This window comes from Periplaneta americana, chromosome 3, assembly GCF_040183065.1.
Source record: "Periplaneta americana isolate PAMFEO1 chromosome 3, P.americana_PAMFEO1_priV1, whole genome shotgun sequence".
Classification (NCBI taxonomy): Eukaryota; Metazoa; Arthropoda; class Insecta; order Blattodea; family Blattidae; genus Periplaneta; species Periplaneta americana.
Window position 1 is genome coordinate 188,867,992 of NC_091119.1, and position 27,873 is coordinate 188,895,864.

At 37.2% G+C, this 27,873-nt stretch overlaps 1 protein-coding gene across 10 annotated transcripts in view; it reads left to right on the forward strand.

Annotated features, from left to right (window-relative positions):
• Window positions 1–27,873, forward strand: part of LOC138696915 (semaphorin-1A) — a 1,424,789-nt gene that overhangs the window by 1,032,495 nt on the left and 364,421 nt on the right. For all 10 annotated transcript variants that reach the window (XR_011331488.1, XM_069822398.1, XM_069822403.1 and 7 more), the window contains one exon: window positions 14,039–14,135. Coding sequence is in view for 9 of the 10 variants with exons in the window: in XM_069822398.1 (XP_069678499.1) it covers window positions 14,039–14,135 (97 nt within the window). In the remaining variant the exon portion in view is untranslated. The remainder of the gene's footprint in view (window positions 1–14,038; window positions 14,136–27,873) is intronic.

The window sequence follows — 27,873 nt, forward strand, 5'->3', positions numbered from 1 at the left end:
GGACTTTCCTAATGGCACACTCTAGAGCAAAGTTAAAAAGTAAAGGTGATAGTGCATCTCCTTGCTTTAGTCCACAGTGAATTGGAAACGCATCTGACAGAAACTCACCTATACGAACTCTGCAGTACGTTTCAATGGGCACATTTTAATTAATTATTGTTTATTACGAAATTTAATACACTAAACAATATTAGCTTTGTAAAATATATACGTCATTGTTAGTACAATATCACGAAAATGTTTGACACGTTGACTATACGTAACTTCTTCAGCAATTCCTCACTTCGTACAAAATAATTTATTTGTTGAATGTTTTCTGTTATTATCCTGCCGATGTTACAGTTGCTGGACAGAAAGTAAAAGTTAATAATGCGTTTCTTTCCTGCGTATTGCGGTAGAACAACTGTTGCTTACGTATTGATAAATTCGCGCTAATGAGGCCCCCCCCCCCACCCCGCCGACTAACACAGTAATTAGCTGGGACTCGCTACACTGTCTCTGATCAATAAGCTGAATTCGTGAAATTTTCAGAAGACAAACTTTCAGTCAATTACAGAGTCTTGCCATTATCAACATCGATTTTCGCTACTGGGCGACTTCGAAGCCTGCTTCGCAGTTTCTCGCTTCTTTTGTTCGTCGTGTGATTATTCTTCTTCTTTGAAACTAATTGCATATGTCCATGTACTGCAAATGTGTACATAACTATCAGTACATAATTTATTTATATTGATATTACGTATTAATAATGTTTGTAAATCTTCCAGTTATATTCGAATTTTAGTCATGTCACTTTGCTACACAAAGTTACCCTTTTCACACGTTCCTTTTGTCAAGGTTTTCTTATAAAGTGTTACTCGTATTTATCTTCTCACTGCCTTACTAATAAAAACTCAATATACAGACGTTTAACTGTCTTATACTGGGTGTTCATTTCAAAGTGTGTCATGACATCACTGTTGATGAGTCAGCGATTTGAAGCGAGTTTCAGCTTTTATGTCAGAGAAGTTGCCTATTAACCAAGGCGATCAATCTGAACTTGAGAACGTGTACGGTATAACTTGAACGTCGTAGCAACAGATGGCGGTCTGTACGGTCTGTGTGCTACCATAACCTTTTTCGAACTGTGTTTTGCGCGGGAAAGTCGTACGCAGGGTATTTGTTATCATCAGTTGCGTACGGAAACATTCCACAACACAAATCAAATGCTCCGTGTCCATGTTGACCGTCGAAGTTAATGTCAACAAATACGTAAGTAATCGTCTTAACCCTCTCCCCATATCCCGACAGTAATAAAAAAACTCACCTCAGTACATGTTTCGAAACAGTTCACATTCCTGCCACTACCGGCGTTACCGTACGTATCAGTAAGTACTCTTCTGAATGAACGCCGTACATGCTAGGCAACTTCTCTGGCACAAAAGTAATAGCTACACCTCTGCGGAAGTGTAGGAAGATTGAATTCTCTATGCTCATCGACTAGCCACATGACGGCATACAGCGAGCCTTGACACACTTTGAACTGAACACCCAGTATATACAGACGTTCAACTGTCTTATACTTAGGGGAGAGTCGGGTAGTATCGGACATCGGGTAGTATCGGACAGTGCATTTCTTTCACCTACCACCATATGTTAGAACCTGAATGACATGGTTACGTTTCTCTATGCGACATCACAGAAACGTAACCATGTCAATCAGGTACTATCATCGTGTGGTAGATGAAAGAAACTCACTGTCTGATATTACCCGATGTCCGATACTACCCGACTCTCCCCTATACAATGAGCAGCTCGTTTATAAGTCGTGTGTAAATTCCTTACTAATAATCACTACATACGTCGTGTAGGCTATAAAGGCTGGTTCACAATAAACCGGGAATGAAAACGACAACGAGAACGGGAACGGAAATATTGTTAAAATAAATGTATTTAAATGTAAACATTCACAACTAACTATTGTGAACGTTCACATTTAAATACATTTATTTTAACATTATTTCCGTTCCCGTTGTCGTTGTCGTTTTCATTCCCGGTTTATTGTGAACCAGCCTTAAAAATACAACTGTTATACAGTTACGTCATGGTTTCGTCATTACTTCAATATGAAAGGTAATAGAATATGTATGTATTTATTAGCACTACAATTGGGTATACACCCGGTGGCAGTGATATTATAATATACAATAATAAAATTACAGTAATACAATAATTACAGCAATAAATAAATAAATAAATAAAATAAAATAAACGTGAATTTATTTCTAACTATAAATAAATAGATGCAATGAACCTAGGATTTACTTATTTACTCACTTACTTACTTACTGGCTTTTAAGGAACCCGGAGGTTCATCGCCGCCCTCACATAGGCCTAAACCCGCCATAGGTCCCTATGCTGAGCAAGACCAATCCAGTCTCTATCATCATATCCCACCTCTCTCAAATCCATTTTAATATTATCCTGCCATCTACGTCTCGGCCTCCCCAAAGGTCTTTTTCCTCCGGCCTCCCAACTAACACTCCATATGCATTTCTGGATTCGCCCATACGTGCTACATGCCCTGCCCATCTCAAACGTCTGGATTTAATGTAATAAACCTAGGACTATAAATAAAAACTATGCTATAATAACTCCTACAATAAGCAAAAATAAACGTAACTTATAAGTACTTCTATTTCACCCAACTATTATCAATTTAAGTAATTACATATCACCTTAATTAATTACATATCAACTTAATTATATATATATATATCTAATTACATAACAATTTAATTAATTACATATTACCTTAATTTATTTACATATCAACTCAATTACATATTATCTTAATTAATTACATATCAACGTAATTAGATGACACAACTTAGATAATTACACTGCACCTACAAATTAAATTTTCAGTCTAATCTTCTCAACCGTTCCTTAAATGTATTGATTTTGAGAGGACCAACCATGAAAGATTGCTGCAGGTAAGCTGTTCCAGTCTACTATTGTGCGGTTAACAAAGGAAAATTTTGCCACTACCGTTCTTTGTTTCCTACATTTAAACTTCCTAATATGATCAGCCCTTCCTAAGTATGATGGTGTTGATAGTCTAGCATTGATATCGGTCCATGCTTTGTGTCCCATTTGTGCCTTAAACAATGCGGTGAGTCTGGTTTTTCGTCGCCTTGATTTGAGAAGTTCCCACCCTGAGTGTTTTACTATCTCTTCACCATGTCCCTTTCCCTTTTTGACATATTTTGCTGCCTTGCGTTGGACCTTATTTATTGAATCGATTTGGTTTTGTCTGTACGGATCCCAATCTATCTGAGGTTCTCAATTGCATCCGGTAGAGCGCTCTAATGTGCCGTGTTAAGTATCGATAGTACAACTGGCTCTAATCGATTACCACATTATATTTTGGTCAAAGAGAACAGTTACAGCAATATTATTATAATTATTCTGTGCTCTTTGGTTTGTTCTTCTGTGGTTACAAGGCAGCTATTCCTCATATCCTTCCCTTTTTATTTGTCCCTTATTCTTTTCCTATTCGTCATCCCTTTTTGTTCATTTCATATTTGTATCTTATTCGCCACCCTCATCGTACCCTTTTATTTGTCTGATTCTTCTCTTATTCGTCCCTCATCTCTTTTTATTCCTTTTGGTCCTTTTATTCTCTTATTCTTCTTTATCCTGCCTTTTATTCATCCTCCTACTCTTATTCGTACTCTACTCTTCTCTTCTTATTCATACTTTTTACTCGCTCTTATTATTCCTTCCTTATTTATTCGTTATTCATTATTTTTATTCTCATATTCGTACCTCTTATTGTCTTACTTATTCGTCCTCTTCTCTTTTACTCCTCTTTATTTCTTCTCTTCTTGTTCCTATCCTTTTTCTTCTTCTTTTACTCTTTTTTTTATTCTTCGCCATTATCATTTATAACGAGATGGACAGAATAGCCATTTCGGTCGTCAGAAATTTGTAGTAATTTCTTTTAGTAGTCATAGGAACCGGGGGAATAAGGTTTTGAGATTTGGTACTTGGAATGTTACAAGTCTATATAGAACAGGAGAGGTAACATTAATAGCAAAAGAACTAGCTAGATATAGAATAGACATTGTGGGAGCATAGGAGGTTAGGTTAGATGGGAACGGTATTACACAAATACGAGATTATTTGTTGTATTATGGGGAAGGAAACGATAATCACCAATTAGGAACAGGATTCTTTATTCATAAAAGAATAAAATCAGTAGTAAAAAAGGTCGAATTTATGAGTGATAGGTTATCGTATTTAGTACTTAAGGGTAGATGCTGCGATATCGTAGTTATAAATGCTCATGCCCCTACAGAAGAGAAATACGACCATATAAAGGATAGCTTCTATGAGGAATTGGAACAGACTTTTGATCAGGTACCTCGATATCACTTGAAAATTTTTAGTTGGGGGATTTCAACGCTAAAATAGGACGGGAGGATATTTTTAAACCGACTATTGGAAAAGAGAGCCTACGCATAACTAGTAATGACAATGGAGTTAGGGTAATCAATTTGCCACACCAAAAAATAAATTGTATTCTTCACCCGACATAATTAGAAACATTAAATCGAGACGTTTGTGATGGGCAGGGCATGTAGCACGTATGGGCGGATCCGGAAACGCATATAGAGTGTTAGTTGGGAGGCCGAAGGGAAAAAAGACCTTTAGGGAGGCCGAGACGTAGATGGGAAGATAATATTAAAATGGATGTGAGGGAGGTGGGATATGATGATAGAGAATGGATTAATCTTGCTCAGGATAGGGACCAATGGCGGGCTTATGTGAGGGCGGCAATGAACCTCCGGGTTCCTTAAAAGCCAGTAAGTAAGTAACAGGAACCGGGAATCGAATACTAGCTGCATAACCAGGAAGTGCTGTCGCTGGCCATGTGTTCACCGCTGTCGACATGTGTATAACTGGTTACTTGACCGGACACAGAGAGCGCTCTGTTCATGCGTACGGGATCTTCGTTGCCATGACGACATGACGGAGTCAGTTGAACGACGATATACTATTATAACTACAGTAGGCCTATGTATTAACTTGTACTGTTAAGCAAACTTCAAGTCGCTCCTTAACCTTCCGGCACACACGAGGGCTTGTGACGACGCCACGATTCCCCCAGTCGTTGTATTCAATTCCTCGATCCGGGCGTAAACGGTTTGTCGGTACGTACCGCAGATAATGCACAGCTAACCGTGTTATGGGCCCACAAAATGATATCACGGCTATACGAACAGCGGCGTATTTACGGCGGTGTATCGCGGAATGGTCGTCATTTGTCATTGTGGAGCTTGGTAACCATAGCGGGGAATGCTGTTCCTATTTCCAAGCAATTTAGTTCCCTGCACAACACGTATTAAACAACAGGATATCGGCGATGACGTGTGTATCTCAACTTCACAAAAAAAAAGTTAGATACCGAATGTATCTTTCCACAGGATTTGCGCTCGCCGATGCGATTTTATTACTTTTTTCTGTGGCGTGTTTACTGTTGGTGTTCACTTCACTAATAGCGCACTCAGCGTTGAGCACCGTTCGTAAAATTCTAGAGATGGGAAGCGATCACACAAACATATCTTCATAGTTTAGTTTGTTGTGAGGTATCTAGCGGGCTGGAATTTCGTTACCAAATAGCGGCATAAAACAAGCGATCTCTTGCACCATTTCTTAAATGGGACACTTTTTGCGATGTTCCCCTCCCAAAAAAACACGTAAAATGCCTAGAGTTATCTCTGATTTCTTTACAGTCTCGTATGTTTACGAAGATTATCACATGAACACCAGGTGTGACTATATATCTCTGGTTAAAAAAGATTAACCCTTCAAGGTAGCCATACAGTTATTCATTCGCTATATATCATGTGTAGGTATTTCAAAGTATAGGCTAGTACATAGGGAATTACAATGTCATAAGCAGAGCTCGGAACTTCGGGACTTGTGTCGTGTGCATGAGTAAGGTTACAGGTACAACGTACACAAAGCTCACGCTGCAAGTGCTCAGGGACAGTCGTGTGTACTAAGAAAGTGGCCACAACTAATGACAGGAAGGCGGACGAAGAAACTGTTATGTCGAAGCCAATGACATTCAGAGAATTAAAGGTAAACGGTCTGTTTGAAGAATTAGAAAATACGTGTTATTCGAATGGGTATTATAGAAGTTTGAAAATACATTTTTTTTTTTTTTTTTTTGATACAGAATTTCGTGGAGAATTCGGAGGCGATACATAATTTTTTTTCGAATGGAGAGTTTATATCTTGTAAGTTGTGCAACACACAAACTAGAGGCTGCAAACGGAATTCATTGAAATACATTGCAGTCCCTCAAATTGGAGAAAAATCTGTTCATAGCCATGGATCGAGACGTAGAGGGGCTTGCCCTACTAGTGACACACAAATTGAAAATTATTTTCGAGAAAAATTGAGGAAATACTTATCTTTCTCAGATACGAGATCAGCTAGCAACTGCTGAAAATCGAACAGAAAACAGTAACAGTGAAAAAATTCAGTATTTTAAGTCTACTGCCGAAAAATCTTCGAATGTAGGTAGTCATACACTGTAATAAAATGTACACAGCAGAACAGTAAATTTGATATATTTCTCATGTTTATTTTTATTATATATATGCTATGAAATTACGTGTTTGAACCTACCATAATATTATCAATATGTTGTTGCAGCCAGAAACAACTTTTGTAGCAGACTTGACAGTACCTCCGTGCTGGAAGCGGGAGTTTGTTGACATTGAAGTCCGGTCGCTTAGTCACGTGCAAAGACACAAGTCCCCAAGTTCCGAGCTTTGGTCATAAGAAATCCATGTATAAAAAATTGAAAGTGGAATTTAATTTAGCTGGCCATTGTATTGTATTGTAATGTATTTATTAACATTCCATGGTATTCATACATTGCTTTACAGCTAGAATATGGAACAAGTCAAAAAAAACTTAATACTATTATAAAGTCTTAATTTATAGTCACAGTCTAGATGAAATATATATAGACGAGATTTACAATATAGTCTACTAGTACAACACAAAGTTTACTATCAACTTCATGAAGTGTTATTGAATGTCATGAATTCACCTACAGAATAGAAGGCGTGCGAAATTAGGTACTTCTTTAATTTGGCCCTAAATAATCTTATGTTTTGAGTTTCATTTTTTATATCGATAGGGAGGCTATTAAAAATTTTTACTGCCATAAACGCACTCCTTTTTTATAGCACGATAGACTTGCCGATGGAGTATGAAAGTCATTTTTGACATGTATTTATGCTATGAACTGTTGAATTAGTTACAAAGTTTTCACGATTACATACGAGGATGATTACTAATGAAAAGATATACTGACAAGCCATGGGCATTATTTGTAGTTTTTTAAAAATAGTCCTACATGATTCCCTAGATTTGGCACCTACTATTATTCTAACTACTCTTTTTTGTAATAGAAATATACTGTTACTATCTGTGGAATTTCCCCATGTGTAATATATTAGCAGGCCTTGTAGAAAAGAAAATTATCTACTGATTATTGCCAACTAAAATGCTACTTGATGACATTAATCTTGAAACAAGGATTTTCATTCTTCAGAAAAAAATACGGGGAAAATATGGCATAAGTATTTTTTTTTTTTTCGTTTGAAAAGGGTCATTTTGACATTAATGATTCTCTGCATTCAAAAACACCGAACTCTGAACAATGGGATTTCTTCAGGAGTGGAATCGAATAACTGTAGAGATGTTGGTATTTATTCATAAACAATTCAGGAGTGAGCAAATCTGGCTTTCAGATAAACTCCCTGTAAGGCAGACTTGAATAATTTCAAGGGAAAAATTGTTCCGGGGCCAGGTATCGACGCCGGGACCCTTCGCTTAGCGCACGAATGCTCTACCGACTGAGCTATCCAGGAACTACACCCGACAACGTCCCAGTTTTTCCCCTTTGTATCTACACGACTCAAGTGGACTGACAGGACGCCAGAAACCCAACTTGAGTGCACACAAACTCTGTGTAACTTGAATTGTTTTCTGTTAACGTACCCTGAAATTATTCAATTCAGGAGTGTATTAATTCGTTCACAGCTTTCTGCCTAAAGGAAGGACTTTCACTGCAAATCTCTTTTCCGCTTACCCCGTTTGTGTCTACTATCCATGCATAATTATTATCTTAATGTTGTCTATCATGTGATATATTTTTCTATCCCAAACTTTTTTCCCGTTCGCGATTCCTTCCAGTTATCATTCAGTAGGCAGTTTCTTCTCAGCCAGTGGCCCAACCAGTTCCTTTTTTTCTTCCTGATCAGTTTCAGCATTATTCTTTCTTCGCCCACTCTTTCTAGCACAGCTTCTTTTCTTATTCTCTCTACCCATTTCACATGCTCCATCCTTCTCCATATGCACATTTCAAATGCTTTCAGTTCTTTCTCTTCACTTCGTCGTAATGCCCATGTTTCTGCCCCATACAACGCTACACTCCTCTCAAAGCACTTCACTAGTCTCTTCCTTAGTTCTTTTTCCAAAGGTTCGTGGAACATGCTCGTTTTCTTATAAAAAACATTCTTTGCCATCGCTATCCTTTTGACTTCGTGGCAGCAGCTCATGAAACTGTTTATAGTACACCCCAAGTATTTGAAGCTGTCTCCTTGTTACACTGTCTCATTTAGAATTCGCAAGCTTACCTTCTTTAATTTCCTTCTGCTAACCATGGTCTTCGTATTTTTGGAGTTTATATTCATCCCATACTGCTCAGAGCTGTCATTTAGCTCCTTAGTATCGTCTCCTCTTCTGCTAAAAACGCCCTAACATCAGCAAATTAATCATGTTTCAGGAGTAAAATAATACCATTATTAGTATTATGTGTTTTGTTCATGTAAAAATAAATAATCTTGGATTTAATAAAATACGCTACGAAATTATGCATGAACGTAATATATTCTGATGAACTAAGAGTTCTGTCGTGGAAACCCTAGAGCAGTGGTCGTCAGCACTCGCTGAAATGGGTAGAGTGCATGGAGGGTAAGGAAATATGCTCCGTCGTGCACAAGGGATAGAGAGACAGCATACCCGCCAGCAGCCACGAATGCACGCTAGGGCAGTGTCTTGTCCGCGGGTAAGAGACTCTAGCCCGAGAGTGCAGTGTTCTGATGACCGCTGCTCTAGAGAATCTGTTTCTAGGAGAAGAATTTGGAGCCACCGACGTAGCTCAGTCGGCTAAGGCCTCATCTCTCCAAAAATATCATCTCACTATCACCAATTCAATCGATGCTAAAAATAACCTCGTAATTGATACTTGCTTACTTACTGGCTTTTAAGGAACCCGGACGTTCATTGCCGCCCTCACATAAGCCCGCCATTGGTCCCTATCCTGAGCAAGATTAATCCATTTGTCATCATATCCCACCTCCCTCAAATTCATTCTAATATTATCTTCTCATCTACGTCTCGGCCTCCCTAAAGGTCTTTTTCCCCTCCGGCCTCCCAACTAACACTCTATATGCATTTCTGGATTCGCGCATACGTGCTACATGCCCTGCCCATCTCAAACGTCTGGATTTAATGTTCCTCATTATGTCAGGTGAAGAATACAATGCGTGCAGTTCTGTGTTGTGTAACTTTCTCCATTCTCCTGTAACTTCATCCCTCTTAGCCCCAAATATTTTCCTAAGTACCTTATTCTCAAACACCCTTAACCTATGTTCCTCTCTAAAAGTGAGAGTCCAAGTTTCACAACCATAAAGAACAACCGGTAATATAATTGTTTTATAAATTCTAACTTTCAGAATTTTCGACAGCAGACTGGATGATAAAAGCTTCTCAACCGAATAATAACAGGCATTTCCCATATTTATTCTTGGTTTAATTTCCTCTCCAAGATATTTGAACTTCTCCACCTCTTGAAAAGATAAATTTCCAATTTTTATATTTCCATTTCGTACAATATTCTCGTCACGAGACATAATTATATACTTTGTCTTTTCGGGATTTACTTCCAAACCTATCTCTTTACTTGCTTCCAGTAAAATTCTCGTGTTTTCCCTAATCGTTTGAGGTTTTTATCCTAACATATTCACGTCATCTGCATAGACAAGCAGCTGATGTAACCCGTTCAAATTCCAAACCTTCTCTGTTATCCTGGACTTTCATAATGGCATACTATAGAGCAAAGTTAAAAAGTAAAGGTGATAGTGCATCTCCTTGCTTTAGCCGTAATTGATACAGCGTCATTAAATAACCAAGTAAAAAAATAACAATTCGCGTTTTTCAACCGTGTATTGAGAATTAACATTTCCAGATTTTTGGAATTACTTATAAGTTTTGTTATTAAGCTTTGTTCATTGGTAATTAATATCTGTGAGTTACCTTATAAGACCGGTCTAGTAATTGCACATCCTTAATTTGTCTATAGTGCGAAGACAAGAAGAAAGGCCAGAAATTAAATTTTTAAGATTATTAAGAAGTGAGCGTCATGTAACAGTAGCGTAGCTTTAGTTTTATGAGAGCCTAAAATTTTACTTGGTGTAGGGCAGCGGTGTCTGTAACTTTACAGCTGTTTTAACAACAGACGCGCTTTTGTAACTTTGTACGGTAGTATACGATGTAAAATCGCTTGTTAGTTGTTTCTGAAATAACTGGGTTTAAGACGTTGCGTTGTCGCATGCATGTCAAACAGCGAACGATTCGTAAAACTGCTGTTTTCTTTGTCATAAGCCAACTGACAAAACTATATCGCTGCCGTAAAGGTCACATTTCTTTAAACGGGTCAATTCCTGTATCAGAGCGTGCCTTGCCACAAGAAACTAGTGATTAAAATGTTCACTCCACTTTAATTTGAGAATGTTTTCACATCAACGTAGACATGACGTCACACGCGCAAGCGAATATTATGATGTGAAGCGAAACGCTGTGAAAGTCTTTTGAAATTGTTAATTTAATGTTCCACTTTGTCGCGTGGTCTGTACTTTGCAGACGCAGATAAATCTATTCCACGAAGAACACGCAAAGCAGACAAGCCTCAGTCGTTAATCGATATCTCCTTCGATGCCGCAGAAATGAGACTCTTCCTGTGGGGCTTAAACAGGTCATCTTCGGGTTTTTCAGCCTTAAAAGAATGGACGACATTGCGAACTCCCTCTTAACTCGGAGCATGCGTGACAATGTTTCTTCATCGAAGTAAGCATTGATAGTAGCCGCATTCATGCTGTAGGTAGGATTCGAAACCACGAAATGCGTGTTAGAAGTGAGCGTTGACTGCTGAGAACACGCTGATTCCCGCTTGCGCTGAGTACCTGGTTTGGTTTTTCCGAGGTTTTCCCCTATCTTAAGGCAAATGTCAGGTAATACATGGCGAATCTTAGGCTTCATATCGCCGAATACCATCTCGCTATCACCGATTTCTTCGACACTAAATAACCTAGTAGTTGATACAGCGTCGTTAAATAACCAACTAAAATAAGAAAACAACATTACGGCCAACTTGCTCGCTGTCCTCATTGAAGGACGGATAGATATAATCCTAGATCATATATGTGACAGATAGGTCTTCGCTATGTTAAAATCGGCAGCACTTTGAAGAGAACAACCGCCAGGACCGCCACTCGTCCGCCGTAAACGAACACGAGATGGCAGTACAGCCGCTAATGCAATTCAAATGGGAATTATGACGTTACTCCTTAACTAGATGGCAGCATAGTAAACCTGACAAAAGTTGTTGAAGTCAAAGCCTATAAGGCCGACCTATCTGTTACATATATGATCTGGGATATAATGTAGTCTGTAGTTGGATAGACATTATGGCAGACGGATGGATGGATGGATGGATGGATGGATGGATGGATGGATGGATGGATGGATGGATGGATGGATGGATGGATGGATGGTTGGATGAACGGATGCATATACAGATGAATGGTTAGACTGATATACAATTCGGATGAATGGATAGATGAATATTCAATTTTGGATTGTTGGATGGGCGGATATTCCGTTTGGATGGGCGGATATTCTATTTGGATGGACGGATATTCTGTTTGTATGGGAGAATGAATGGATCGGTATTCATTTTCGATTAATTGATGGGTGGACGGATCTGTACACAATTTGGTGGTGGATAGATAGTTGAATATAAAGTTCGAGGCAAAGAGGCAAAGTTGGGATGTACATTTGGATGTATATACAGATGGATAGATGATCGGAATAGATATGCAAGTGGAAGATCGACGTGCACAAAAAATTACATACAGGCTAACCACACAACTGATTACTATTTGATTGATTGGTAGATTGGTCGATTATTGATTGATTGATTATAAAGAATCTTCTAATATGAGCGTCCTACTTTTAACATATAACAGCTGCCGTGTTTATGAAGCTATAGCAGTCATATTTTTCCCTTGGTTTCAGTTATTGTTCACAAATAATCATGGAACGTTACACCATTCCACAACACGTAGAAATCATTAAAATTTATTATTAAAAAATGTCATCCGTTCGCCAAGCATTCCGTGCATTACGTTAAGTGTACGGTGTGTGAGATGCCAAGCTACAATAAAGGATTATTTTTGGCCTCAATTGGAAGGTATGGATCTCAGAAACGTCTCGTTTCAGGACGATGACGCCACATGTCATACTGCTCACGAAACAGTCGACGTTTTGAGAGATAAATTCAGAGGCTTAATCATTTCGTGTGGTGGTGATGTTAACTGGCACCCGATATCATGTGATTTGACGCCGCTAGATTACTTCTTATGGGGTTATGTTAAATAACGGGTTTATGCCAACAAGCCAGGAACAGTTAATGACCTAAGGAACAATATCACGTGCGTTATTCGTGAAACTGAGCCTGGTTATGTTTGTCTGTTATTGAAAATTGGAAGACCCGTATACGCGCAACCCAATGAATCCGTGGCGGCCGTTTAACTGACGTTCTCTTCCATACGTAATGGCATTAAGTGTGTTTCAAAATAATTGTGATTAACTAAATAAACCTCTTTCGTTTATACAATTTATTTCATTTTAAAAGTGTGACACCCTTATTGGAAGTTCATTTACAAAGATTCATATATTTATGCATGTACCACGTAAGACTAAGTATATGATTGTGTCTCGTGATCAGAATATTGTACGAAATGGAACTATAAAAGTTGGAGATTTATCCTTCGAAAAGGTAGAAAAATTCAAATATCTTGGAGCAACAGTAACAAATATAAATGACACTCGGGAGGAAATTAAACGCAGAATAAATATCGGAAATGCCTGTTGTTATTCGGTTGAGAAGCATTTGTCATCTAGTCTGCTGTCAAAAGATCTGAAATTTAGAATTGATAAAACAGTTATATTACTGGTTGTTCTGTATGGCTGTGAAACTTGGACTCTCACTTTGAGAAAGGAACAGAGATTGAGGGTTTTTGAGAATAAGGTTCTTAGGAAAATATTTGGGGCTAAGAGGGATGAAGTTACAGGAGAATTGAGAAAGTTACACAACGCAGAGCTGCATGCATTGTATACTTCACCTGACATAATTAGGAGCATAAAATCCAGACGTTTGAGATTGGCAGGACATGTAGCACGTATGGGCGAATCCAGAAATGCATATACAGTGTTAGTTGGGAGGCCGGAGGGAAAGAGATCTTTGGGAAGGCCGAGACGTAGATGGGAGGATATATTGAAATGGATTTGAGGGAGGTGGGATGTGATGGTAGAGAGTAGATTAATCTTGCTCAGGATAGTGACCAATGACGGGCTTGTGTGAGGGCGGCTATGAACCTCCGGGTTCCTTAAAAGCCAGTAAGTAAGTAAGTACTATACATATATAGTTGAATGGGTCAGTAAGTGGGTGGATAATTAAGTAGATAACCAGAAGCGAGGCTTTTAAAGCCGCTGCATTTTCTAGACCATTATTCTCCTTCCTACAAACTGTAGTTGTCTAGTATGTAGATTATACCTGTTATTGCATTGATTCTCAGGTGTTTTAACATCGAATTAGGAAATTAATTGGCTTTCTTTTGTTTCGCAGGGGAGGAGCAGGCGCAGAGATTCCTGGGCAACGAGTCCCACAAGGACCACTTCAAGCTGTTGGAGAAGGACCAGAACTCTCTCCTCGTCGGCGCCAGGTAAGCCGGTTGCCTATCTGTCTGGCGCGGTGACCCAGTGAACCCGAACTGGAGATTGACAGCTTGTCCGTAATCACACCGCGATGCTATCAATTCCTATTACAAGCTGCTAAATTGAATCCGCACATATGATTATGCGGCGCTCTAATTGCGCATGTCGGCGCCGCAAGGTACGTGCCGAGCAAGGCGGACGACATAGCTGAGTCATAAGTAGACATCGGATTTTTAGGCACTAAAAATTGCAGTTTTAGGCGCCTAAAGTAAGCTCAAAATTTGTAAAATTAGGCTCTATTTTAATGAAAATAGGCATTTTAGGCACATCAAGGTATCATACTTATTTCTTTCACTGAAATTTTTAGTTATACACTAAAATACGCACAAAAAAGTATGTTTAAACATTAAAAAAGAATACTATATTATATTTATAAACAGAGCTGCACAAATTTAATATATTGAAACTAATGAAATAGTGATTATTGATATCAAGCTTACTCATTTTAAGTTATTGAAATTCAGTTCCATGCTCAGACTATTATAATTATCTGCACAGTACACCACCAGAATTTTTTCTAAATTCTCCACAGTTAACCTTTGCCTTTTGTCACTGAAAATCATTTTGAAAGCAGGATCAAAAATACAAAGCTCCACTTATTGTTGCATTTCCTGGTAGTGTTAACACTAGGAGGGCCATTCTTTTAAATATTTTGTAACGGTTTACCCTACTAATTCGCAGTTTTACGACTTTTCATAAATATTTCAAAAACACTCTTTCTCCAAAAATTGTGATTTTATGACACTCTGAGGGGCAGTACAGCTAATCGGTTTCAGACCGAAAACAGTCATTTTTATAGTATAGTATATCTCTGAATCGGTAGCAGCACATGTTGTGATTGTTGCCTGCTTCAAAACTAAGGTTGGTTCTTTGTCGGCATTTATGCCTCCAAACATGTTAAATTCGGTGAAATCTATTGCGAGTGTCGTGAGATTCAAAACATTTTGTTTCCTTTATCAATGGTTTCATGGCCGGTGTGAAGCAAACTTTCCACTTTTTAAATGCCTTAAATTTCGCAGTGAATGCATGTATAAATTATAAAAAGTAAGAGTAAAATGCGAAACTTTACAGTGAGTTAGGCATTTTTAGGCAAATATTAACAAATTAGGCTCTAATAACCGTTTTAGGGCATTTTAGGGCACTATAAAACTCTTTGAATACCTTTCAATTTCCATGAAACACAAATATTAATAATTATTTTTACTTTTCTCCTAAAGAAACAAAATAGGCATTTGCCCTAGAATCCGATGTCTGGTCATAAGGATTGCAAGCTCAGTCGGATGAAGACTTTCAAAAGGAGGTCCGAACTTCTATGCCGGACAGTTTCTCTGAGATTTATGATACACAAAGCTGTTGTTAAACAGGTTTCTTCCACATATATTCTCTTCTCTTCTCTTCTCTTCTCTTCTCTTCTCTTCTCTTCTCTTCTCTTCTCTTCTCTTCTCTTCTCTTCTCTTCTCTTCTCTCCTCTCCTCTCCTCTTCCCCCTTCTCTTCCCTCTTCTCTCCTCTCTTTTCCCTTCTCTTCTCTTCCCTCTTCTCTTCTCTTCTCTTCTCTTCTCTTCTCTTCTCTTCTCTTCTCTTCTCTTCTCTTCTCTTCCCCCTTCTCTTCTCTCTCCTCTCTTCTCTTTTCTTCTCTTCTCTCTTCCCTCTTCCCTTCTCTTCCCTCTTCTCTCCTCTCTTTTCCCTTCTCTTCTCTTCTCTTCTCTTCTCTTCTCTTCTCTTCTCTTCTCTTCTCTTCTCTTCTCTTCTCTTCTCTTCTCTTCTCTTCTCTTCTCTTCTCTTCTCTTCTCTTCTCTTCTCTCTTCTTCCTTCTCTTCTCCTCTCCTCTCCCCTTCCCCCTTCTCTTCTCTCTCCTCTCCTCTCTTCTCTTTTCTTCTCTTCTCTCTTTCCTCTTCCCTTCTCTTCCCTCTTCTCTCCTCTCTTCTCTTCTCTTCTCTTCTCTTCTCTTCTCTTCTCTTCTCTTCTCTTCTCTTCTCTTCTCCTCTCCCTCTTCCCCTTATCTTCTCTTCTCTCTCCTCTCCTCTCTTCTCTTCTCTTCTCTTCTCTTCTCTTCTCTTCTCTTCTCCTCTCCCTCTTCCCCCTTATCTTCTCTTCTCTTCTCCTCTCCCTCTTCCCCCTTATCTTCTCTCTCTTCTCTTCTCTTCTCTTCTTCCTTCTCTTCTCTTCTCTTCTTCCTTCTCTTCTCTTATCTTATCTTCTCTTCTCTTCCCTCTTCTCTCTTCTCTTCTCTTCCCTCTTCCCTCTTCTCTCTTCTCCTCTCTTCTCCTCTCTTCTCTTCTCTTCTCTTCTCTTCTCTTCTCTTCTCTTCTCTTCTCTTCTCTTCTCTTCTCTTCTCTTCTATTTCCTGCTTTTTATAGTTCTTTTCTCATACTCCTTTTCTATTCACTTTTTCCTCCTAAGATTTTTCGACTTCTTCTTCTCTTAATTCTGTTCATTCCGGGTTTTATGTATAGTCACTTTAACTTCGGCCATTTCACGTCTGTCGACTATCTCTTTGCGGCTATACATTGTTGTTTTAGTGCATTGGATTGCTGTCTTCTATCATCCAGTCAGTTATGTACAATCAGTAGAGATTGACGTCTTGCGAAACATCTGTATCATTTGTAGTGGAAATGGGAACGAATGAGGCATTTAGATTAGATAGGCCTACCTAGTTATTTTACGTTCGAGGAAACCACCCTGAAAAACTCTGCGCTGTATGAGGGACACAACGGTACGTAGAATAGGACCTACGTCCTGCAGTTTCCAGAATCAAACTACAGTAAGTTGTGATGGTTTGAATGTTTTATTTTTGTTTCGTTTTACAAACAGAGACTGCTGTATATGTGCACAACTCACTCGGACATCCCCTAATGTAGACAACGTGTACAATCTCCTCTAAAATCCGTAAATACTTGGCTTAACAAATGGCACATTTTTCACATTAATTGATAGGTAGATAGATTGAATATTCAATGCATTCCGATCACATAGATGTACACGTCATTAAAAAACGTCCAAGATCTTCTTTACTGATTTGTTCGACTTCAAATTTTAATTTATATAAATAATGATAATAATAATAATAATAATAATAATAATAATAATAATAATAATAATAATAGTAAAATAAAATAAATTGAAATAAAATGAAATGAAATAAATTGAGTTAATAATAATAATAAAAATAATAATAATAATAATTTATTACTAAAACAAAGATGCATATTGCTTGTTTTTTTATATATATCTAGCACTTTCAGAAAGAATACATACTCGTGCTCAGGGAGCAATTCACAAAATTTTAAGATAAGTAATTTATTAATTAACAGAATAAAAAGTAAAAAGAACCAAAGAAAAACATACATTACAGTAATTGAAACTTTATATTTTCTCCCTAAACAATAAAGTTTTATTGATTTTTTAAATGATAGGGCATTTGCAAATTGTATGTTTGAGAATTTAGCTGTTATCTTGTTATAGAGCCTAGGACCGAAGTTGCTACTATGATTATATGCTACAGTTGTGGTATATTTAGGTTCTGTCAAGCATATGTTGTCTGATCTTTTAGTTTTATATTTATGTGAAAATAAATTAATTATATTTCGGTTTTTTGTGCGAAATTCCATAAGATATTTTTATAAATTTGGATATTAAATACTTCAGATTCAAACTACAACACTTCTGAGGGATAATCAAGAGGCTTATTAAGACATATTTTTAATATTCTTTTTTGTAGCAGTGGCATGAGGGAGGTACTAAAAGCACAATCCATTCTATAATACCGTATTGCAATATAGCTTGCACTAATGTGAGGTAAATCATTCGTAATGTATGGGTAGTTAAGTAATTTGGTAGGATAATAAAATAGTGAATAATTTTTCTTAAAATTGTAAAAATTTATAAAATTAATTTTCTTTCCCCATTGACATCCATAGTCTATGGTTGATCTCTTGGTAACGTTATACAGTACTGCACTTTACTCTGCTTCTACATTGGCGAGAAGGTTGCGTCCAAATAGTGAATTGATTATAGGGGATAAAACCTTGTCAAACGCGCTCTTTATCCATCGAAAATTACTTGCACGTTTCTGAATTTAATGTGAACTTTCTGCGTAGAAGCAAGCATAGGATTAATACATGTTTCAACTTTATTTAAGCAACGTCATTAATTTTCATGTTTATCAAATAGGACAAGAATGTCATACTGTCACTAGAAAATATTTATTAGTTCAGGAACCGTTGTGTCCCAAATTCAAGAGTCTTATCTACCCTAGCCTTGTCGTCCTGTGATGTAACGCGTAATTTCCAGGGACCACAAGTGTGGTCGACACTTGAGTGACATGAAGCGTAATAATGGTCGTGAGGCCCCTAATTATTCATAGAACAGGTGTGAAACTAATTTTATTGTATAATTACAGTCCCGATATATAATTACATGTTTACTGTTTTCAACCCTTTTGGCCACTGGAGAGAAGGTAATTTTCATGTGTACGCCTAGGCCTCTATTATAGACTAGTTTGACATCTGCCTGGAACAAGGTTTATTAGAATAGTTTCATATATTTTTGTGCAACACAAGTACTTCGAAATAAAATTTCCAAACTGCTTTGTCCCATGACACAGTGTTGTTTAATAAGTAAGAAGAAGCAAAAAATTATGAAGTCATGTCTAAATTTCCTCCGAAACTGCACACATTGTCAAATCTTCACAGCAAACAGAGAAATGCAACAAAGAAATTTCCTTACATTAACTATAAGGTTGCGAAAAAGTTATTTGCCTTTAAATTCGACAAAAGTAAATACAAATTCATACAATTTCCCTCTGAATGATTCTAATCAACTTTACAGGGAGTTATACCTGAAAGCTTTATTTGCATAATACACGTCACTGTTCGTTAACAGAAAACCACAATTTAAGTCACACAGAGTTGATGTGCACTCAATGTTGGTTGTTTGACGGTTGTAAGCCAACTTTGTGATCTCTGGATATAGAGGGAAAAATTGGATCGGTGTCCCGGTAGCTCAGTTGGTAGAGCATTGGTACGTTTAAGCAAAGGTCCCGGGTTCGATGCCTGGCCCCGGAACAATTTTTCCCTCGAAATTATTCAAATCAACTTTACAGGGAGTTATACCTGAAAGCTTGATTTACATAATACACGTCACTGTTCGTTACAGAAAACCACAATTTAAGTCACACAGAGTTAGTGTGCACTCAATGTTGGTTGCTTGACGGTTGTAAGCCAACTTTGATGTCTGTGGATATAGAGGGAAAAATTGGATCGGTATAAGGTTGATTTGCATAATACACGTCATTGTTTTTTGCGTAGAATAACGGTCACTGTCCGCCAATGAAAATCGTCTACAAGAGCTTCAGGATGTGAAAAGGTAGCGCTTATCAAGTTCAGGATTGGCTACTTGTCTGGCACAGTACTCTCTTCTGACTGGTCATCCTTCACCGGGGAGTCGTCTGCGATGTGTTTGGTGAGGAAAAGAGGATGGTCTCCAAAATAAGAATATAAAAAATTGCATATAAACCAGGACTACTGTTCGCTTATCAAGTTCAGGATTGGCTACTTGTCTGACACAGTACTCTCTTCTGACAACCATCCTTCACCGGGGTGTCGTCTGCGATGTAATTTGTGAGAAAAAGGGGATGGTCTCCAAAATAAGAATATAAAAAATTGCATATAAACCAGGACTAGTGTTCGCTTATCAAGTTCAGGATTGGCTACTTGTCTGACACAGTACTCTCTTCTGACAACCATCCTTCACCTGGGTGTCGTCTGCGATGTAATTTGTGAGAAAAAGGGGATGGTCTCCAAAATAAGAATATAAAAAATTGCATATAAACCAGGACTAGTGTTCGCTTATCAAGTTCAGGATTGACTACGTGTCTGACACAGTACTCTCTTCTGACTGGTCATCCTTCACTGGGGTATCGTCACTTTGTTCAGAACCTAAAATATTAATGTAAATTAACAATATTCTTTAAACTATTCACGATTCTACACAGCTCCGCAGAATGTCACTATGCATTGTTTATGTGAACTGCGTATCGTCTGTAGCGAGCGGGAGCAGGGCGAGGTGCGGGTGACATCTATACTCCTCGCTGTACTCAACTGGAATCTACTGTTTTGGTATGAACTCCCTATCTATGATAAGGGCATTCTTTTCACTAATGTGAAAACTTTGTACAATGAAGTAAATTCTCTTACGTGCAGTTTGAAATGTAGGTTTATTAAAATATGCATTAAAATTTATTACGAGTACATGCTCGACGGAATTATATACAGTTAACGTTCGACTAGACCAGGCAACCTAAAAATGCATTAAAAAACTTTGATATTGTTTGTCCTCGACAGTTAAATGTGATGTTATGTTGGGAATTACAGTCATAACCATGACAAACAAGAAGAAATATGGCTAATATTTGCTGTATGTGTTCCGGGTATACATCATGCTGAACTCCTACAGTAATTTTTCTTCGGATTGTGTAGGAATCGTCGGCCGCAATACCATTTCCAGACTCCTCCAGGTTGCTCGCCCACGTGCTATGGAGATGATTTATAAAACTCTCATAAGTAAACACGAAGTAGGCATATAAATCAAATAGAAAACAAAACGCGATAGCCTACATAACTGAAATCGAATCAGGTGAAAATAACCGTGTATTTCACAGTAAATAATATGTTAGTAGAAAAATAACATGGGCTTGGAAATAAATTGTAATGCGTCAAACTCTATTTTATTTCGTGGTTGCGTAAGAAACTCACCTGCAACAAAGTTTACAACCTGAGACCGGCCATCTAATTCAGACCACGCATTCCTCCGGGGATTACATCATTACGAATAAACATAAAATAGGCTGCTCACTGGCAATATTGCGTCACACAAAGAGGGCAAAGCCCAGACGTAGCTCAGTGATTTAGGTGATTCTTCATAGAGATCATTTCCAACTGACTGACTTTTAGGCATATACTGTACCATTTATATGCAATTAACCAAGAAAAAAAGTTAACGTTTTCAAAGCTAATATTTTCCCTGGACCAAAAAATTGCACTGTAAATCAATAAATAAAAAATTGATATTTTCATAAAAGACGTGTAAATCCTTTGGACCAAAAATACAATACATAATGAAATAAAAATTACTATTTTACCTCGGACAAAAATTTAAAAAGAATGGGGTGTTTTACCTCAAACAATTTGAGGCACGTGCATTTCCGAAGGCTATGTTGCTGGACATAATGCGATGTGGAATTATTATTTTTTTTAATTACTGTTGAATTATATTTTATGCTTTTGTATTCGACAGATATTGGAAAAAAAATGAGAGTAAAAGGGTACAGTACATCAGTTATTCATAGATTTCAAAAAGGCACATGACTCGGTTAAGAGAGATGTTTTACATAGACTAATATTCTTATTGAATTTGGTATTCCCAACAAACTAGTTCGATTAATTAAAATATGTCTTAGTGAAACTTAGAGCAGAGTCCTTATAGGTCAGTTTCACGTAATGCATATAGAGTGTTAGAGGCCGGAGGGAAAAAGACCTTTGGGAGGCCTAGACTTAGATGGGAGTATAATATTAAAATGGATTTGAGGGAGGTGGGATATGATGGTAGGGACTAGATTAATCTTGCTCAGAATAGGGACCGATGGGGGGCTTATGTGAGGGCGGCAATGAACCTCCGGGTTCGTTAAAAGCCATTTGTAAGTAAGTAAGTATTATAAACGATTAAATTTTCCTAAAGTTGGGTATTTTTCGTGGACCAAAAATACAGTACTAATGTAGTAAAAATTAGTATATTTTATCATCATCATCATCCTTCACGAATTAGGCCTCTATAGACCTGTTTCGGCCCCATCTAGCAGTCTTCTAAAAGGTCTTCCTGGTCGACGATGTCCTCTAGGTTTATACTGCATCATAATTTTTGGGATTCTTGAATTTTCCATGCTTCTTACATGATCTAGCCAATTGAATTTGTATCTGCTGATTTTTTCTTCTACTGACTCTACTTCTAATTGTTCTAAAATTTCTTCATTCCTTTTTCGGTCTGAAAGAGTATATCCTGCTGTCCTCCTGAAACATTTCATTTCCGATGCTTTGATTCTGTTCATGTCTTTTTTCTTTAATGTCCTAATCTCGCTTCCATATAAAAGGGAAGGTAATGCTAGTGTATTATATATTTTTATTCTTGTAGATTTTTGTACTAATTTAGCTTTTAATGTATTGTTTATTATTCCTAGAATTTGTGTAAATTTGGTAATTTTCTTGTTCACATCTTTTTCATTTTGATAAGATATTTCACAACCCAGATAATTGAAATTTTGTACTTGTTCGAGGCATTGGTTATTGTGTATTATCTTAAGTATATTTTATCTTGAACCAAAATAATAAAAAACGGAGTTTTTTTCTTATTTGGTGATGTATCTTGTAATGCCCTTGGCTTTTTTGTGTTGGTGACACTGAATATCGGATAACTATGAGTGAAGAAAGGTATCATTGTGGACTATAAATATGACAGTAGGATATAATCTGAAGAATACATTACACATCGTCATTTATTCCTTTGAAATCTGTAGCATTTCATTTTGAAGACGTTTTCTGTGAGAAAATACAGACTGTATCTCTTTCTGACCCCCCCCCCTACTAACAATAGTGCCTTAAATCGCTAAATTACGTTCTCTGTCCCTATTGGCTCATAATGGATTCTCCGCGCATGCTCCGCTGGAGGCAATCTCGTAAGAAACGAGACTGTTGTCCCACAAGTACAACTGTCCCAACACCCCTCGATGTATTAGCCATAAATTGTAGGTTTTATAGGGGAGTGGTCTCTGAAAATAAAGGGTGGTTTCGCTCACAATTCTATTTCCTACTTGTCGTGACTTCTCGCCGTAGTCCAGTCGCAAGATGTACGGTGACGTTACCTCGGGGGATCCCCTCTACCCCTCCCAGTATGAATCAAGGCTCACGTACTGCTACTTCTGTTATTTATTCAGCGAGCCTGGTGTATTATGTTGCCCGGCACAGCAGGATTGCATCGCGTGTTGCTGACTCGGACGCTCATGTGTCAAGAAGGAAAGCTCCATGACATCACTAGAAGGATTAATATTTATTCAGTTTTTCTTTCCTTGCGGTTTTTTTGTAATAACGGTGACAATACGAAATGGAGCAATAAAATAGAAGCCCTGCTTCTTCGTCCATCCTTCCCTTCATTCTTATACTTTGCCATCTTTTCTCCTTTTCAACTTCGGTGTACGTATCGGAGCATGATTGAAACAAATGAAAAAAACTAGATTTGCTTTATGTCTCCACGCTAAAGACAGGAAAACAAAATTATCTTCTGTGAAGTGCAACAAACTGGTATGCTCAGAACAGAGGAGAGATATGTACAAAATGAGGGTGTTCTTACCCCGTAAGCCTCAAAATAATACTATTTCCAAATTATGCAATATTTTTAAAAGCACGTATCTTCCAAACATAGTTTATTCAATTCGTAAGCAAACTGTAATATCGTCACCTGAATGCAAGAACTAGGTAACTCGAAATTTGCATTTTTTAATCTCTTTTATAGCATAGAAAAAATCGCACAAAATGTAATGCAAGAACTAGGTAAATGATCGAACGATACCCGTGACATCTGTTTTCCAATGTAACAAATAGGTAAAAGAAAACGAGACATATTCTTTAGTGCAACAAATAAGTAAATAGGCAATGTCACAAAATAGAAAAAATCAACTTATCTAGTTCTTGCATTCAGGTGACGATATATTATTAACTCTTTGTTATAAATATTGAAATCTCATGTGTGAAAAATAATTGTGTTACCAGCAGTTTCTATGATTTAAATGTGAAAATAATTTCATAATCGACCAGTTGTAAGCAATTTTCAAGCATTGACATTTCGATTATAGTTGATTACGTTCAGAAATTCTGTAATTTTATAATTTTATAAAGGTTTGAAAAGGATGATCAATAAACCAATAACGTTAACGATGAAAAGAAGTCTATTTACAATCCATGTATTCCTCTCTTCAGAGAGAGATACAAAATGAATATTAACCCTCAACTGTATCTATGGGTCAATATAGACCCATATGGATAGAGACCGTTTACGTACATTTAAAAAGCAATACAGTTGAGGGTTAATACATGGGAAGTGAAAGGACTTCTTTTTTACGCTAGGGGAACTTCATTTAAGTTAACCAAAACCATTCTCCTTTCTCTTAAATTTTCTAATGAGGACATTAACAAAATTTGTCTAATGGTATTGAAAGATTCATTATCCATTTTACACAATCACTTGTATAATACCAAGGAATAATTTTTTTACATCAATTCATTACTCTTAATTGTACTTTCATCTCATGTTTCTCCGAAATCAAATTGTACTTTATTTTTTAATTTATGATTGTTCTATATTGTCTCCGCAAATCATATTGTATTTTATTTTTAATTTAACCTCTGCTTTGTACTCTGGATCCTAGTGGTCAGCCGTAGATGTCGGCCAGATGTTCCAAATTGTGGAATTAGTAGTGCCCTTTCAACTTCAAATTTGTCTTTTTTTTTTTTCATAATCCAAATACCCTTGCATACCATCCATAAATGATATAATACAAAATAAAAGGCATTGTACAAGATAGGCCCAGAAGAATATGAGAGTTGATTAGTAACCAAAGGTAAACAACCAAAGCTGTCAAAAAAGGGTAAGGAATCATCTGGCTGCAATAATTTCATATAGATAGCCACTTTTTCTGTGAACTACAAGAGTATGTATGTATTTATTCACACTGCAATGGGTATATACCCGGTGGCAGTGGTAACTAATTATACTCAATAATGACAATAATAAACGTATTAATTAAAAATGAAATTAATAATAATACTAATAATTAATACTAACAATAATTTATAATAATAATAATAACAATAACAGGAAATATCCTAAATTAAATGAAGCACGATCACTTAAAATAACATTTACAATAAATCTAATTTGTATCTTAAACCTAAGTTCGAACTAAAACCCACGAGTATGATATGTTCATATCTGCACAAGTACCTTTCAACATTACACTCATTTCGCCGACAACTCACTCACTGCACTGGAACTATGACACATTTCACTGATTCTATTCTGATTTCACTAACACTTCAAAAACATTTCGCTGTTCAAATACTTTGCACTGCCACTATAAACTATAGTCCCGTCGCTCTAATTTCCGGCAGCCAATCGCGTTGCATGTCGGCTACATTTAAACGTGTACGTCCTGTGATTCGCTGATTCATTTCTTAAGGCTCGATAAATACTTAATATAATCGCCCGCCATTTTAGCTCTTTTTTGGCGTTCGCAGAAAAGACACGAAGACGTTATTTGCCGCTCAATTATTTGCTGAATTACAGTGCGTTTGATTTATTATCATAAGAGCTACGACATGATAATGTTTAACGGTGTGACAAATAGATTCCTCGTATGGTAGCTCGGGAATGTGAGAACAAAAATGGCGAACGATACTACCTACCTAGACTTCATAGAGCCTTTACTTTCTAAGACGTAAGCAAAGGGGCGGAGTCACGCCGGAAATAACAGCGTCGGGACTATATAAAGCTTCACAACACACTTCACTTACACAACACACTTCACTGACACAACATAATTCTTCACTGATACAACACTTCAATAACAGAATATAATTTACAACCTTTAAATACTGTGTATAATTACCGTCTATTAGTAAAGTCCTTAAGCCTATTTTTAAATACATAATAGCAGAGCGGTCCTCCAGGCTGAGGGTTTGCGTCGAAGTTGGTGGAAATTTGTATTACTCATTTGCATCACTAGAAGTTGTGTGAACAGAATTTTAACCGTCGGCCGTGCTAGTTCCAGCAAGCCCCCCGGTTGTAGTATCGTGGCACGCGATGAGGGTGCGGCGAAACCGGGTCATGACAGACGCACTTGCGAACTGGAACAATGCTGATCTTGACGTGCCCTGTGCGTGCTTCGCACGACCCACGTGTGCGGGGAGAACACGTCAGTCAGAATGTGGACACGGCTTACATACAAGATTCAGCTGGATAAAATTCAGACACTTTAATCTACGCCTTAGATTAGAGTGAAACGCATCGATCAAAGCTATAATCTCATCAAATACGTCATTGTTTCAAAGTCATTTGTGTCGTAATTATTTACATTCCATGGTATTCGTACATCACTTCACAGCTAGAATATGGAACATGTAAAAATAGTACATTATGCAACGAGCTATAATGATAGTAATTAAGAAGCGAGTATGGATGTTTATGAAACGAGCGCAAGCGAGTTTCATAATTTTCATACGGGCTTCTTAATTACCATTATAGGCGAGTTTCATACGACTTTTTATGCTCGGCCATATTTCTAACTTGAAATTATAGTATTCAAATGTATACATTTTATTTGTATCTGACAAGATCGGAAGTGACCTTGTTCTAGGTCGTGAATTGTGAGATGTGCGCAGACGCGAAAGTATTGATTTTTTCCGAGGAACAATAATGTCATTGACCTTGTGTAATCCGTTAAACTTGGTATAACTTTGATTATTGAATTCGACATTGAAAAACGAAATGACAAATTGAATTTATTTGAATATTATTTACAATTAACGCTAATTATTATAGTAACAGAACATAACCTTCTGCGACAGTATTGGATTTCCAGCCTCCGTGACTTTTCGCTAATTCTCTTTCGATTGCATATCCGAGAATAATCGATATTTGCGGTTTTATAACGGTACAAAGCTGACTCGTTATTGGCTGAACACCTGTAAGCTGAGTTGTCATTGGCTGAAAACACCTGAACTTTAATGAGTAGGTGTACTTTAATGACATGTATTAAAGGACTGCTATCAGGTGTATAATTACTACATTTCGGCATGGTCGAGCATAAAAAAATATTTTATGCTCGACCATGCCGAAATGTAGTAATTATACATCTGGTAGCAGCCCTTCAATGGACCTCATTAAAGTGCATCTATGCATTAAAGTTCAGGTGTTCCACCAATCAGGAAACACCATTGTAGCAATATGAAAGCGCAAGTATCGATTATTCTCGGATATGCAATCAAAAGACAACTAGCGAAACGTCACGGAGGCTGGAAATCCAATACTGTCGCAGGAGGTTATGTTCTGTTACTATAATAATTAGCGTTAATTGTAAATAATATTCAAATAAATTCAATTTGTCATCTCGTTTTTCAATGTCAAAATCAATTTCAAGGTTACACCAAGATTAATGTTTATTTTACTCTCTAGATTATGTCAAGGTCAATGACATTTATTTCTCGGAAAAAATCAATACTTTCGCGTCTGCGCACATCTCACAATTTACGAGAATAACATGAATACTTATGAATAATTTCAAGTTAGAAATATGGTCGAGCATAAAAAGTCGTATGAAACTTGCCTATTATGGTAATTAAGACGCTCGTATGAAAATTATGAAACTCGCTTGCGCTCGTTTCATAAACATACTTGCGTCTTAATTACTACCATTATAGGCTCGTTGCATAATGTACTAAAATAGTACTACAAAGTCATAATTATAGTCACAGTCTAGTTGAAATATATAGGCCTACAGAAGAGCTTTATAATATACTAGGAGGCCTACAACACAAGGAGTTAGTATCGATACTTAATACAAGACATGAATATTCATGAAGCGT